This window comes from Acomys russatus, chromosome 27, assembly GCF_903995435.1.
Source record: "Acomys russatus chromosome 27, mAcoRus1.1, whole genome shotgun sequence".
NCBI lineage: Eukaryota > Metazoa > Chordata > Mammalia > Rodentia > Muridae > Acomys > Acomys russatus.
This window is the reverse complement of record NC_067163.1, coordinates 14047262-14063475: the sequence shown is the minus strand read 5'-3', so window position 1 is coordinate 14063475 and position 16214 is coordinate 14047262. Positions and strand designations below refer to the sequence as shown.

The 16214-nt window shown below is 50.3% G+C and overlaps 1 protein-coding gene across 1 annotated transcript in view; it reads right to left on the bottom strand.

Moving 5' to 3' along the window:
• The window catches only part of Ank1 (ankyrin 1), a 175543-nt gene that overhangs the window by 79913 nt on the left and 79416 nt on the right, over window positions 1-16214 (bottom strand). Inside the window, exon 2 of the mRNA XM_051170036.1 lies at window positions 3417-3518. Coding sequence (XP_051025993.1) covers window positions 3417-3518 — 102 coding nt within the window. The remainder of the gene's footprint in view (window positions 1-3416; window positions 3519-16214) is intronic.

Genomic DNA, 16214 nt, shown 5'->3' with positions numbered 1-16214 from the left:
TCCTGACTCAAGGCCATTCACACCATTTCCCTTTCAGGAATGCTTTCCCAGGAACCACCAGGCTCCCTCTCTTTCTTTGCTGGGGCCTCTCAAAAGTTATCTCCTTCACATGTCTAAAGCATGCTTTGCCTCAGAGATACCAATCATTGGATAAGGGTATTGATCAGCATGCTTTCATGCCTGTTGTCTCTTCCCTTTATTAGCATATAATGCTCAGCCTGCGTTCTCTGTCAGGTATGTGCAGTACCTAGAATGGAACCCAGCACACAGTAGCTGCTTAATAAACATGCGTGCCATGATTTTACAGTGAGGTTTTATTCTGAACGTGTCTTATATCCCTTTTCATGGTACTAGTATGAGCTACTTGTGGGGACCTGCTGCCTGCCTTCACTGTCATCTGTCTCTACACTACTCTATTGGTGACTTTACAATGTACACACTGTGTGTCCGTGGATGGTACCACCCTCCTACACCAGACCCCCAGAGCCATACTGGAAGTCCCTCCCCCAGTTCCAGTTCACAATCCAGGCTGTTGGCTCTGCGTCTTCTCCTCAGCCATCACTTTTATCCAAGCTACCAACAATGTTCTTGTGGACTATAGTAGACCCTCCTAGTGTCCCCTCTGCGGACTCCATCTGTTTTGAGCTCAGTAGCCAGTGTGATCATTTGCAGCATGCCTCTGATGGCTGCACTCCTACACTAGAGCCTCAGGTTCATTTTCATGCACGAAGAGCCGAATCCTTGATGTGGCATCTGCAAGGAGGAGACATAGCCAACCTGGATGTGCTAACACAGTTGCACGGTTGTTCACTACCAAAATGCCTCCAACCCTCTTGGTGACCTACAGTCCCTCAACCAGCAACTTCAGGGTTAAAGTCTGAGGCAGCAGGGAGGTGCACATACAAAATGCATATATGTGCATACCTTTGTCAGGTCCTGGAGTATGCTGTCCAGCTGTGTAATGCCAAGTTCTTGCCACTGGTAAGATGCCGCTCTACCCAGTTTTACTTCATCCGGGTCCCTGGCTCTCTATATGCAGCAATGCTGGCTATCCTTTCGTGAACCTCAGTTCAGCTCAGAGACCTTAAGGTATCTCTGACCTCTAACTCTAAGTCCAACTCCTGTGTACTCGTCTACTCAGAACAGCCTAGACCAGTGGTTCCCCAACCTTCCTAACACTGTGACCCTTCAATACAGCTCCTCAAGTTACAGTGAGGAGCCCCCCCGCAACCATAAAATTATTTTGTTGCCATACTCCATGACTAATTTTGCTACTGTTAAGAATCTTGATATAAATATCTGTGTTTTCTGATGGTCTCAGGTGACCCCTGAGAAAGGGTCATTTGACATGCAAATAGGTTGCAACCCACAGGCCAAGAACCACTGTCTTACACCTTTCCCTCATGGCTTAGCCATACATGATTATTCAGTTATAAGCTCTCCCTGCCCACAGGGGTAAAGGAACAGGGTTAGTCTATACCCCTGCACACAGGAAGACATAGGATGTAAAAGACCCTGGGACAAATGACAGAAGCAGGTATCATGAAGACACTGGTGTCATGTGTGGGCATGTGGGCACCATGGTATCAGTGTCTTCTGTAAGCAGAAGAATAGTGACAAGAACTAATAGTTCTGTCCTGGGCATTCATGTCTCCTACGTAAACTGCCGTCCTCTATATATGAGGCCGGGAGTAACTACCCTCTGACTCCTGCGCACGGAGACTCTTTTGGAAGGACGTGTTTACACAAGGCGAAGCTTGGGTGTCTGACCGCCATCACCAGCCCCTGACCAGAGGACAAAAGCCTGTGCCTAACTGCAACTCTGTGTCATGGGCACTGAGTTTTACACAACAGCGGGTTGGTTATCTTAGTCTCTGATACGTTTTGTTTCTTTGGTGTGGCAGTAGTGTCTGCTGTGAACGGAATGGGCTGGTGGCAGCCAGGCCTGTGGCCTGAAGCATAAGGCAGGACCCTTCCACACCCACATGCAGGCCCTACATTGTCAGGAGCAAAGATAAAAGGCGTCAACAAACCACCAGTAATGCCAGCCTGCCTCTTGCTTTACCTCCTGACACCTACAGCAAGGCAGGTGAAGAAGGAAAGGCATTGCAGGCATTGCAGATGCCACCACAGGAGGGCCTTCCAGAAGAAGCCAGACCCTTCCACGGCCATTGTCAGCCAGACACAGCCTCTGGCACTCAGCTGCCCCCATTTCAGTTCAGTGGTTCCTTTGAGACTGGGGGATTAATCCTTGGAAGGTCCCCTTAGGGTTCTGACTCCACCGGAAGTTGCATGGCAGCTAGGACACCATGAGCCTTGGGACCGCTGGGGTTGGGGCTGCCCACTCACTCCAGAGAGAGGCTTCTGGATTAGTGGATGGAAGATACCCGGTTTCTCTCTCAAACCCATCAACCAAGGCTTCCTCCTCGCCCCAGGCCTTATTCATGCCACCTTGCACAAAGCAATGTATTTAGTATTCTAGCTCCTCCATCTACAAGGGGGTGACTAGCTCAACCCCTGAGGGTTCAGGAGTCTTCCTGTGTGTGACTGTGGGTCTTTCTGGGTGGGAGATGAAAATGGGAGATGACAGTATTCCTTTTCCTCACCCAGCCTGCCAACTCAAGTCCAGATCACACACCCTCACCCTCACCACCACCCCAGGTTCACTGCCATGGGCAGAATCACAACCATAGCCTACGTCTATCACCTGTCTTACCTCACTTGTTCTTTTAGCTGCGTATTGAAGACAGCACACAACTAACTCAACCCTAAGGGGATCCTGGCCCTGGGAAGGAGAAGGCTGTATTCTATCTTTTCAGCCATGCCTGGAGGGGCAGGGAGAGAGAGGAGGATGGGAAGAGCCCAGAGGCGGGTAGCCACTTGCATTCTGGGGGTTTGTTTCTGCTGTTGGGGCTGCCAAACAAACCTCTACCACATCAAATATGAGGACACTGTGCCAAAGGGAAGAAGCCAGTTCCTGGGGTTGGTCACATCCCTAGATGCTGGAAGCAGAAGGTTGTCTTCTGTATCACCTGTTTCCCTCCTAGATGCCCAGGAACCCAAAAGACTGCTGGTGGGTAAAGGGATTATATCATTGCTCCAGCTGTGGTCTAGGCCTCCTCCTATGCTCATGCTCAAAGGTCACGTCTAACGCAACATCAGGATCCATAGCAACTTCTAAGGGAGAGACTGCATTGGCCTGGCCTGACCACGGGTCCCACTGCACGAACAAGGTAGCCATTCTATCTATGGGTCCTAGGCTGGAAGGATAACAACACAGGGTGGAACTCGGCAGAAGCCCCAGAGACTTTAGAAGCTCTGGGAAGAGTGTAGCCGGGCGAGTTGCAAAGCTCTCAGGATACGGCACCAGGCAGGAGCCTCACTTCTCAGAAGCTGCACTATCTCTGCCCACTAACCTGGTTACAGGTGTTGATGTCCACTCCATTGCGCAGGTGGTCCAGAGCCTTGTCCAGGTTCCCTGAGCGTGCCGCCCGCAGAAAGCTGGTAGCAGCATCGGCCTGTGGGGGGAAAACAGCAGGCTGTGAGTGACCCAGTGTGGCATGTGGCAAGGATCTTGTCATCCTGTGAGGCTGTCTGCTCCCACTAGGACACCCTGGTGCACACATCATCTCCAGTTGTGGCGTCAGCACCTGCAGGTCTGGTATGCAGCTGCTTTACAACTTGGGTTTCTTTCCCTTTGGGTACTTTTACACATGATTATCTTTGCAAGGACTAAAGAGAGACCATCTTTGAGAGTGACCCCATACCAGTTCCAGTGGTGAACACTCAACGTGGCTGAGTTTGGCTGCCTCCAAGCTGCAAAGCCCTCCATGTTCTTTTTTCCCCCCTCCACTGTTAGGTATTGAACTCATGGCCTCAAACATGCTAGGCAAAACACTCTACCACTGAACTACATCCCCAGTACCCCCACACCCACCTTTTTTATTTTTCAGTTTTGAGACAGAGTCTCACTAAATTTCCCAGGCTAGCCTCAAACTCTCTTGTAGCCCAGGTATGCCCTGAACCTGTGGTCTTCCTGTCTCAGCCTCCCAAGTCAAAGGGACTGCAGGCCTGTACCTCCAGGGCTGGCTGGTTTCCTGATCTTGCTGGGGATCGGGATATCACACAAGCTCCAGTGCCGAGAACTCAGCAACACACACATAAAAGCCAGTGTGAGCTTTGTGGCTTTGGAAATAAACAACACGTGTAGATATTATTCTTCAGCTAAAAACCCTAAGTGAGCCGGGCGGGATGGAGCTTGCCTTTAATCCCAGTGCTCAGGAGGCAGAGGGAGGCAGATTGCTGTGAGTTCAAGGCCAGCCTAGTCTACAAAGTGAGTCCAGGACAGCCAGAGCTACACAGAGAAACCTTGTCTCAAAAAATCAAAACAAAACAAACAACAACAACAAACAACCAGCCAAACAAACAAACAAAACTGCAAACCCAAAAGCAAAAGCAAAACAAAACCAAACACCACTACATGGCAGGTACCAGTGTGGTCTCCACCTTACAGGAGATGTCACTGAAGAAGGAGGGCTGAGGTGACTGTGCAAGGCCACACTTGAGGTAAGAGGTACAGCTGGGCTCCAAAGTAGGCAGCATGACCCTGAAATCTTAGGGTTTTGTTTTGTTTTGTTTTTTTTAAGATTTACTTATTTATTATTATGTATACAGTGCTCTGCCTGCATGTATACCTGCAGGCCAGAAGAGGGCATCAGATCACATTATAGATGGTTGTGAGCCACCATGTGGTTGCTGGGAATTTAACTCAGGACCTCTGGAGTAGCAGTCAGTGCTCTTAACCTCTGAGCCACCTCTCGAGCCCAGTTCTTTCTTTCTTTCTTTCTTTCTTTTTTTTAAGACTAATTTACTTCTATTTTATGTGTATGAGTATTTTGTTTAGGTGTGTATAAATGAAACTGGACTTACAGGCAGTTGTAAGCTGTCGTGTGGGTGCTGGAAACCAAACCTGGGTTCTCTAGAAGAACAGTCAGTGCTCTTAACCTCTGAAACACCTCTCCAGTCCCAAATCCCAGGCTCTTAACCTCCCAGCTTTCCTGCTGGCTTCCTGTGGCCCTTGACAAGCAGGTGCCCATCACAGCTCTTCTTCCCTTCCTTGCCTGCCACTTGGTCACCTGCCAGATGAACAGCAAGGCCCTGCTGCCCAAAGCACCAGCTTGCACTAAAGGTGACTACCAGCCAGGGAGGGAGGGTCAGAGCAACAAGGGACAGTGCTAATGTACACAGGACGGTGGGACACAGAGAACTGGAGGGCAGGCAAGGCTCATCATGGCTGTGCTGGGTCCTGACTGAAAGCTAGGACAGAGGGAAGCCTTTCTTGTGCCCTCATGTGCTTTAGAGAATTAGCAGGTGATGCAGGGAGAAGCCCAGCATTCAGCACACAGGATATACAAGAGTGCATGTCACATACGAGGGTGGTCAGGCCTCCCGACACCCCTGCCTATGTCGTCCTCCCTTCTGTAGGTAAGTCTTCTTCTTTTTTCTATAGTATACCCTGAGTGAGCATGCAGTAGAGGCCTGAGTGGTGCCTCCAAAAGGTAAGCCAACGCCTTTAGTCCTACAGTCTGTGCCATGTCCTCCATTGGAAAGAAACAGTCTGTACAGAAGTCATGAAGTTGTGGCTCTTGAGATGAGATCAACCTGGATTCCTTAGTTCGGCCCTCAATGCAGTACTCAGTGTCCTTAGAGAAGATGAAAGAGGAGGCACATCCAGAGGAGAGAAGAAGCAGAGAGGGTGACTGAGACACCAGCCAGGTGGCCTTGAAGAGGACAGAACATAGAAAAGCTTTCCCTTGTGCAAGGAGCGATGGCCCCGTTCCCACTCCATTTAGACATCTGGTTGATCTGCCTGGTAGGGGACAAACTCCTATTGTTTTAAGCCATCTGGTTTGTGGTGCATTGGTATCATGGCTGCCGAAAGCTAATACGCATGGTAGTGGTCAGATTCCCCTAGATTCGGAAGTCTTGTAGTCTACAACCACCAATCTCAAATACTGCTAAACAGTCCAACACTAAGCAACCCAACCCTCCCACTCCCACACCCCCTAACCCTCTCACCCCCACAAAGGGCCTATGTGTCACCATCAATAGCAAGCACAAGCCATAGTGGGAAGCAGTCATGACTACTGAAGCCTTTCCCCCAAGCCTGCCTTCCTCAGGCTCCTGTATACCTATAGCTCTATTATGTAAATTTGAATCCAAGCCCCGAGGCTACCCACTCACACCCAAGGCACCCTCCTTTCCCAGCCCCATCATGCCAGGAGGCCCTCTTCTCGACTTTCTTGTGCCCTGTGGCATTTCTGTGCCTTGTCCCTCTAGGCCTGGACCCGGCTATTTTCTGGACCTTAGAGCTCTGTCTCACTCCGTCTGTAGATTCATGTTGTTTGTCTTCAAGGTCCTATTGGGTACCTCTGCTACAGGGCACTGCTATGAACGTTAAGAATTTGCCATCTTAAAACTGTGGGGAAGTGACTTGATTTTAGATTAAAAGAGGCTTTCAAAACACATCCCTTTCTGGTTTTAACTGTTTGCTTCCTGGAGCAGGTTCTAAATGTTTTGAGCCCTTCAAAATATCTGGCTGGAAGGCCAGCTTCCTTCGGCAGGGCACTGGTGATGGAGGGGACATTTAGAGAGGAGGATCTGCCCACAGGCTCCCCACACATGAGATCAGTTGTCAGTAGAGTCGGACTTGCAGCTTCTCTCTCAGATGACAGCTATGGCTGCTGACTCAGAGGGCTTTCTGAATCAGAGGGGAAACACATTTATGTCCTAAGAGGCAGTGTGTGCAAGAGGCATCCTTTCACCGATGAGTTGTTTTTTGCAGCACAGTAATAAGATTCAGGATAAAACCCTGAAAGTGAGGCATAAAGACAGAAGCAATCTCAGCTGCTGTTGCCCCAGACAAAGCCCCACGATGGGAAAGAATAGGACAGACAAGCAGGTGAATGGGAGCCAGTCGGCAGCGACGCGGCTAAAGGGTTCTGCGGCTTCTAGAGCACAGCCGGTACAATGCCAACAGCAAGCACCAGGCTGAGGGCACTGACAACGGCACAGGGGCTGGGCTGCACACATACATACCCGGCAAATGTTCTATCTGAAAGGTGGGTGCCATAGCCATCTATCCTGAAAGGTGGGTGTCATAGTCATCCACATTTTAGAATTGATTACACTGAGGCTTGGAGAGGTCAATGGTTTCCCCAATCCTGCAGCTCAGTGTTGGTCTAGAAAGGTGGGTGTGGCTATGGCCTGTGATGCCAAGGTGTGATCTCAGTGGTGGGTTTTTGTTATGTTTTTAACCTGACTGTCCATTCAGGCAATTTTGCCAGGTATAAAGCAAGCGAGGGTGCAGTTTAATCTAGGTAGGTTCCACAGGCCTCAGCTCTGTCAACGAGCACTGTGTCAAGGCCAATACAGGCCTAGAAAGAAATCACCTAGTTCCAGGCCTTTTCCCCTCTTTTTTCTATCTCCCACCCACCCCCCACCCCCCACGACTAAAGTTAACGAAACTAAGAGCTATGGACCTAGGAAGGTTGACTAATGCTACCTGGACAGTGAGAAGCAAGGTACAGTTGGTAAGGCATTTGTTCCCTTTTGCCTTTTGTTTTCTAAGGGACAAAGAAGCCAGGACACAGCAGCATTCTTGGGATGAAGCGCACATAGTGATGTCATCCCCACTGGCTACTGTGCACCACGCCCTCTGATTCTACAGTGGATCTACTGAGGTTCTATGTTGTCTGGTACCTCTCTGGGAGTGGGAGGAATAAAAGAGGAGAGGGAGAGAGAAGGGGGGGGGGGACTTAGAACACAGCGGCTGAGTTCTAAAATGGCCATTGGCATATCAGGGACACGTGGCTTCAGTCCACAATCATTCATGAGAGCCTCCTAGATGGCACATGATACTCAGGCTACCCAGCAAGGGCTCTGCTTGGCGTACAAGACTCATCTCTACTATCTTGTTCTCCCAACTCCCTCCCCCACCCCCCACGGCCCATCTGTCTAGTCCAACTACTCCAAGTTAGCTCCCTGTGCCTGGTGTACACAAGAGCAGTCTACACACTTTAACAGGGGAGAAGGAGGCAAAAGAACCAAACACTTTCCATTAAAAAAAATACAGAATACTGAATAAACATTTAGCCAGAAAAGTGAAAGTAGCAAGGCACTAACTACTCATGTTTCCGGGCCCTGATTAACTTGAACAAAGTTGCTGGCCTTTCCGAAGTCCATCCACCTCCTGCCAGGTAGCTATGCAAAAGAGGCTGGGCTGGGGGTTTGGGGTCCCCAGAGAAGGCCTGCTCTCTGTTCCGACAGATCTTTCTATCCTCAGTTAGTTATGGGAGTGATCACACTCCCTTGGATGACCCATTCAGGCTACAGGGTCTTGGTCCCTTCCTTGCAGTTTCATCTCCACCACCACCCCCCATCCTCCCCAGCCTCTGTGTGTGCGCACGTGTGTGCATGTGCACATGTGCGTGTGTGCATGCATGTGAACATATGCGTGTGTGTGCATGTGTGTGTTGTAATAGAGCATTCACAGCCTACCTTTTCTTATGTGTTGGCCCATATGCCTTCCATTCAATCCACGTGATGTCTCTGAGCTTCCTTTTCAACGCAGGCACAGAGCTCTTGTTAAGTTTTAAGCAGCCGGCATCAGTTAATTTGTTCCTCTCAAGAACTCCCTGAGCAGACTCCCTTTTCACCAGATGGAGTGACCCACTCACGAAGAAGTTAAGTGGCTCCTCGGGTCACACAGCTAGCAGCGGATTGGCCAGGGTTTGAATCTAGATAGTGCATTTCCAGGGTGGGCATCTCACTTAGCCACTCTGCTATTATTCTCAAACGCTCATAGGGCCCCTCTCCGTTCAGCTCTAGCTAGAGGACACTTGCCTGCCTTCAGAGGCTGTGTGCACATCGGAAGGAAGGACACAGAAGAGGAAGGAAGGGAATGGGATTGCTGCTGGGACTCCAGTTAGGGAAGGTTACAAGATGGCGCGAACCCTGGTTACCTGGATACACAGACCATTACGCTTGTACGTCTTGAGTGGCGTGATGCTAATTATAGCAAAGAAGCAGGAGACTAGTGTTCTGGGAAGGGGACTCTGGGAACACGATCATAAATGTCAGTGTCCTAACTCTGAGTGTGGCTCCGGACTGTAGGCTGTACAACGTTTCATTTAGCACTAGCAAATGTGAGATGAGTCCTCCCTGGTCACACCTTCCCTGGGGTCAGAGCCTAACCTCCTAGATCAAAGTCTTGAGTATCCAGTTTCCCTCAGAAAAGATGGGTGGAAATGCATCTGGGTAGAATGCAGCTTCTTTGGAAAGCCATTGTGGGAACTCCAGGATAGGCAGCCTCATAATTCCTGGGTGGGTAGTGGTGGGGGTAGGGGTGGGAGTAGGGGTGGGGGTAGCAGGCTCACCCAGAAGACTAAGGAAGACAGGCAGCTAGCCTATATGAGGTCCTGGGCCACTCAGGATGCCATAAGCACATAATAAGCTCAACACCCAGGTCTGATCCTCCAGGCCTATGTCAGGCGTCACATTAAAGTATAGTGTTGTGGCTTTTTGTGCAGCCTTGGCATTTATTCCCTGTGTTACGTAGAGACAGAAGTGAGGCAGGGGCCACCAGCCTTTCTATGATTTCTTTCCAGAAAACTGGACTGTCAAAAGCTTTGCGGCGTCCCCGGAACCCTAATCCGACCACAATTGGATTCGATGAAATGAAAATCAGAAATGTCACTGGAGAGGCAGCTGTGTGAGTGGGTTCCCCTTCAATCTTAAGAAAACCCTGCAGGTACCCGTCTTGTCTTGAAGGCTAGCTGGTATAGGTGTGTGCAAAGCTGGGTGGGTCCCCATGGGGAAGACCTGCCTGTCAATTCCTAGTTCCTGCTTTGCCACTTGATATCCTGTGTCTCTTCAAGTTGTCAGACCCTAGTTTCTCCATTGTTAGAACAAGAATAATGAAAAGCCGGGCTCTGGCATGCACAGATCTGCTTTCCTGTGCCCCATTCATTTCTGTTCCCTACCTCCAGGGACTTGGGGGTTTCTAGGGACTTTGGGGTTTCAAAGACTTGGGGTCAGGCTTGCTAGTGCTCTGGACAGGGCTGAGACCTATGTGCCCGATACAGCTGAACTCACAAGATCCGGGCTCTGCTCCTGAGTGAGGGGTGACACGCCCCAACGCAGCTGCCCCCTGGCTCCAGCCAGCCACAGGTCGTGCCCGCGGGTGTCTCCCAGGCCCAGCCTTGGCTGGCCGCAGCCTCCAGGCCTGAGGAATTTTCCTCTGGATTCCGCGGAGCCGTGGCGTGAGCCAGCAGAAGGGCAGACCCGGCGGCTTGTCCCCCATCCGCGACCAGCGACCCCGGAAAGTTGGCGCGTGCCGCCCCGCCCCCTCCGTCCCCCGCCGGGCACTCACCGCAGGGTCCGGCCCCGACCTGCGCGGCCGCGCTGCCATCGCCCGGCGCCCGCTGACACCGGAGATCCCTCGGCGTTATCTGCTGGGCGGCGCGGGGCGCGCGGGCAACTTACGAGGAGGCATCTGGCTAAAAATACAGCCGCCCCCCACCCCCCTCCGCGCACGCCTGCTCCCGCGCCCCGACCCTGCGCGCGCCCGCTAACGCCACCGGGTCATTTTCACTCCATTATCGCGCCAGGCGGGAAAGCGCAGCGCCACCACGATCTCCGGGGGCAGGCCCGGTCGCCGAACCCTGCAGGCCACCACCGAGCTGCAGGTGCGGCCGCTGGACCCGGGCACACGCGGCCAATGCGGGCCGAGGAGCTCCAAGCTGCACAGAGCTCTCGCCCTGTCTCGGCCGCCAGGGAACCCGCAGCAGGCAAGCGTGAGCTCAGCAAAGTCTGTTTGTGCCCCGTGGCTGATTTGTATATTTGCAGCTCTTCCATCATATCCGAGACTCCAGATCACACGGCGGCTTATCCCAGAATCTGTGCCAGTGTCCAAGTGAATGAAGCTGAGGAGCTAGGGACAGGCGTGCTTACGTTACTACTGCCTCCCTTCCCCTCCCTGAGGTGGCCTCGTTGAAATGCCACTTCTGGGTGAGGACCTGGAGGAAGTACCCAAGTTTCTGCTCTGAGACTGTCTGTACCTTTTCCTGCGGTCATTTCAGGGACAGGTGTCAGAAGCATGTCAGGAGCTGGTGTAGTGTTGGGGATGGCACCAACGACTATTAAAAGCAAGGCCAGCTCTGACTGAGGAGAAGTGGTCAGGAAAACTGCCCCAAGCAGCATGTTGCTGGGTTCTTGGTCTCTTCAAGTGACAATCTACACCAAACAAATGCTTTTTTTTTTTAAACCAACCCTGCGGTAAACATGTATGCAGGGTGAGAACGCAGAACAGCTGTAAACCAGTGGACATTATTTCACCTGTGAACTCAGAGTGGTTCCCGGTGTGGGCCAAAGTCATCACCAGGAAACAGGGCGTCCAAGGGGCCCCAAGCCAAACCAAGTCAAAATCTTTGTACGAATAGCCCTGTCAAGGTTCATAAGGAAAGCGTATGGTGCTTGGGAAATGGCTTGGTGGCTAAAGTCTGCGTTAAAAATACAAGGAACCCCCAGAACATATTCAAACGCCAGGCAGACACAGTGGCCTCTGGCCTCCTGTAATCCCAACACTTGAGATGCAGAGTCAGGGGATCCCCAGGGGAAGCTGGCTCGCCACACTCTCTGGAATTAGCTGGCAAGCTCCGGGCTCTGTGAGAAACCCTACCGCAATAAATAAAGTGAAGTCAGGGAAGACACCTGGCTTCAACTTTGGTCCTCCACACACATGGGGTTATGCAGCAAGCACACACACACACATACGTATGCATCCACATACGAGCCCATGCACAAACACGCCACATGCATGCATGCAAAATAAAAAAAGGGTGTGTGGTGCCAGGAGGACCAAGGAGGTAACCGGTGACCGGAAGACTGTGAAACAGTCTAAGGTGTTCATCAAAGAAATGGTGTAAGTACTGAGCAAGAGTGGTTCAACTCTAAGGCACATTAATGCGACTGGCTCTATCTGAAGTCAGAAATACCATAGCTTTCCAGGACCCCAGGATGGCTGGGGGCTGAATTTGAAGACAGACATCCTCTGCAAGACTTTGGAAAATGTTCATCCTGCTGGACCATCTGCAAGTGTTTTTGCCCCTTCCTCTCTGCCCCACTGCTGAAATACAGGCCATCCTATAGATATCTTGCCCGTGTGCTTCTTAAGTCGGCCTCCCAGGTTTACCCAAAGCCTCTGCACAGAGAGTGTCAATTAATAAGTCATGGTTACTGGAACAGCCGTGATTGCAGCCCAGTTGAGCATCCCTCGGGACAACAAGCTCCTTTCCAACATTAATATTTAGAGAGAGAAAGCACCCTGCTCAAATGGAAGATAAATATGTGTTTTGCTTTTTTACTTTCAAATGCACCATGTGACTTACAGAAAGAACTGACAGGCTATTTTCAAGCCATTTGAAGTGTGACTAACTTATCAGGAACTGCATATGTAAAACGCACAATTTGGTAAGTTTCCACTTTGGCACACCCCTACAGATACCATCACCACAATTAAAATAAGGAACATATGAATTGCTTCCAGTGTTTCCTGGGACCTCGTGGTATTAAATCTGCTACCTGTCTGCTGCTCTACAGTCTTAGTTTAGACATCTTAACAGATATGTGGCAGTGTCTCACTGTGGTTTTAATTTGTATTTCCCTTAATAACTAGTAATATCTTCTCTGGTGCACATCTGTCGTCCATGTATCTTTTTAAGCAATGTGTTTGTTCATATATCTTTTGCTCATTTTAATCTTATTTAGATTCTCTCTCTGTCTCTTTCTGTCTCTGTCTCCTTCTCTCTCTCTCTCTCTCTCTCTCTCTCTCTCTCTCTCTCTCTCTGTGTGTGTGTGTGTGTGTGTGTGTGCGTGTGTGTGTGTGTGTACATGATTCATGCTAGGAATCAAACCTAGTGTTCTTTCCCAAGCTTGGCAGCCTCACACCACGGGTGAATCATAAGCGCCCCACTGCAGGGATCCTTGTATTGTGTATTCCCCACTCGTTCTCTGTACGACTGGAACAAACCTGGGCTGCTTTTCAAGGCTGACATTACAGTCCATTTCTACTCATTGTCAGGACAAGCTAGGCCATGGCATGGAAGTGATGTAGAAAGGATCAGGCTGCAAGGGGAGAGACGGCTCAATTCACCGTTCATCAAGGGCGTGTCTCTGCCAGGGCCATGTCACAGCATCAGAAAAGGCCACGTCATGAGAATGACAATGGAAACAGGTAGACCTCCAAGCTTCTTTATGGGCACTGGGTACCCAGAGCCATGTTCCCTTACGAGGAACTTCCCTTTTATCTGCCATTGTTATTACACTCATAGACCATAAATATGGCCTTGCTCTTGGTGTTTATCCTACGTCACCTTGCTACACCTTCCAACGCTTGTACCTACTACCCCCAGAATAGCTGCTCACGACATCCGTGGGAATCTTCCCCCAACTCATAGCCCAGAATTGGTGGGCTGAGGTAAAGGCAGGCATGGCTGGCAAGGATCTAGGCTCCTCCCTCCATCCTATAGCTTCACAGGCTCTGCAGTTCCCCCGAGCTTGCCAAACTCCTTCCAAACAGTCTCTTTGCAGTTCCCTCAACCTTAGAAGCATAATGAAGTGCCGGGGTCTCAGCTGTAGAACTGAGTCACTTGAAACTATGACAGGGGACTGACTGTGCCTGGGAGGAGAAGAGTCTACCTGGGCGTGGTAGCACACATCTCCGATGTCAGCACTCAGGAGTCCAGGAGGATGGAGGTTAGTGAATTCCCAGCCAGTCTAGTCTACACAGTGAGACCTTGTCTCAAGGAGGTAGAGGGTCAGTGGCTTGATAAAGTGGGAAGTTCCTGGGGTGGTGGGAACCTTGGACATGTACAGGTTGTGCAGGCCCTCCCCAGCCACCCAAGAGGCTATTCATTTTCTAGCTCTTCTTAAATTTGGAAGAACACTTTGGGTATTTGTTTTTAAGTTCTCAGCTCATCATGCCTCTGGGATGCTGAGGGACAGGGGTGAGCTTTGTCACACTAGCCTGGCAAACAAAATGGCTCTTTCATAAACAGGACATCAGAACTATGAGCGGGGCAAAGGCAGAGTCCAAGCACCTCAGGTCCCTGCCACAGTTGCCCTGATATAACTTTCCCATGGAAATAATGAAACTCGGAACTCACTTAATGGCGACAGAAAGTGCGTTTTCCGTCCTGGGTGGTGTATACCTTCACTGTGGGTAGGTCCACTGCAGTTGAGCTGTGACGTTTCCATAAGGGCGGTTGCATTTCTAAGACATTGCTTTCTACATGGGGCGGGGGGGGGGGGGGGAGGAAACAAACCCAATTTCTGCCTATCTGTCCAAGGGCCATGTGGGTGATGTGAAAGTGCCCAGCATTCTCTGATACAGGTCAGACACCCAATCAGTGACAGCCAACACGTCTTTCCTTTTCCTCTCTGTCTTATTCCTAACTGAGACTTTCTCTAAACCTGTGTCCCAGAGGTCTGGAGTGTTTATGATCTACCTTGGACAAACTGAAGCCTAAAAGAAGACCCCAAGGCTCCCTAGATCTCTGGGATTTACATGCGCTGTTTTCCACAATTGCCATTTTGCTACACATACAAATAGTTCTCAAGATGCAGCTATGCAGACATGGTATCCCCAGCCATGTCTGAAGGCCCCTTGTAGCATCTTCTGGCCCATCCACCAGAACAACTTTGCTCCAGCTTCCTCTCTATCAGTTCTGTCCTTCGCCCACTCAGGGAGTCACCCTGGCTACTGAGGACCCTGGGCACCGTTGATAAGGGTGTGACTGAGGTACTCCACCCTTTACTGAGAAAGACAGGAGGTTTATCACCCTTAGGAGCCAAGAGTGGACCACCCAGTGGAGTGTGTGAGGTGTCAGGACTGTCACTGCTGGAAAAGTCTTAGTCCTGACATCTGTAACTGTCCCCACCACTCTCCTCACCAAGTAACTAGGAAGGATCTTTCTGAAGTGTTTCAGAAAACATTGAATGTTTTATCCTGTTGAGTGGCTGGGGGTTCAATGACATGATCTGTGTTTAGTATGTATGAGGCTCTCAGCAAAATAAGTAGATAAATAAATGTTATGTTGAATTGAGTAAGAAACACAGCATCAGCACCTTACACCCTTGTGGTTCCTTCTGAACAGTCACACCAGAACAGCAGAGAGAAGAGAGAAAAGCCTGGGGGTTCCTCTTTAACAGTCTGTGGTGAGCTCCCAGGAGCTAACTGGGTAATCTCGGGCACCCAGCCTCCCCGAGTGAAGTGGTGGCCAGTGCAGGGGACTATTTAGGGAGATGACCAGGGCTGGGTATCAGGTCCCACAGTGTTGGCACTAGTGTCTGTCGTGTTCCTTTTAAGAGGGTTGTACCTCTTGGAGTCTATTTTTAAACTCATAAGAAAAATGCTGTATGGACTCCAGGGGCCTCTTGGCAAACTGGGGTTAATCACAGTGGGGATGGAGGTGAGTCTAGGACTTTCTTCTTACATACACATGACTGTTCCTTATGCCTGGGATCAGATACTGACCCCGCATGGCTTGAGCTGCAAGCCAACTGTTTGGCACAGCCTCGATGGAATACGAGTTTGAATGAGCCTGGAAGAGTTGCCTGTGCTGGCTCCATTTTCTCACTCCTGGGCTTTGTTTTTTGATACCTCTGAGTCCTAGTGTGAAAACTCCATGTTTTCATATATCTGTCAAATATCATATGTTCTGGAACATCTGTCCCTCCTAGCACTGCAGAGACTCCAACCAAGAATTTGCCAGTAGCCTACAAGCCAAGTGTGACCTCCCTGATGGCCACTGTACTTGGTGTTGGGAAGTCCAGTCCCTAGGCTAGAGAGAGTAAGGCACGAGATTGGTCCAAGTGGCACAACTGTAGAAGACAGAATTATTTCCCCAATAGTGAGCCATAAACAAGCTCCAATGTCACTGTGGCTCATCAAAATGCCAGATGAAGAGCACAGACTGTTTTCTGTACAAGAGCAGATCAGAACTTTAATATCCTGTTCTCTCTTTTCTTTCTTTCTTTTTTCTTTTCTTTTTGGTAGGAGAGGGAACTAGAATTCCTAAAGAATTTAGGGGCCACCAGGGGTGAGGAGGGGGTGAGGCCACCTTTCACACTCACCCGCTCTAGATCTCATAGGT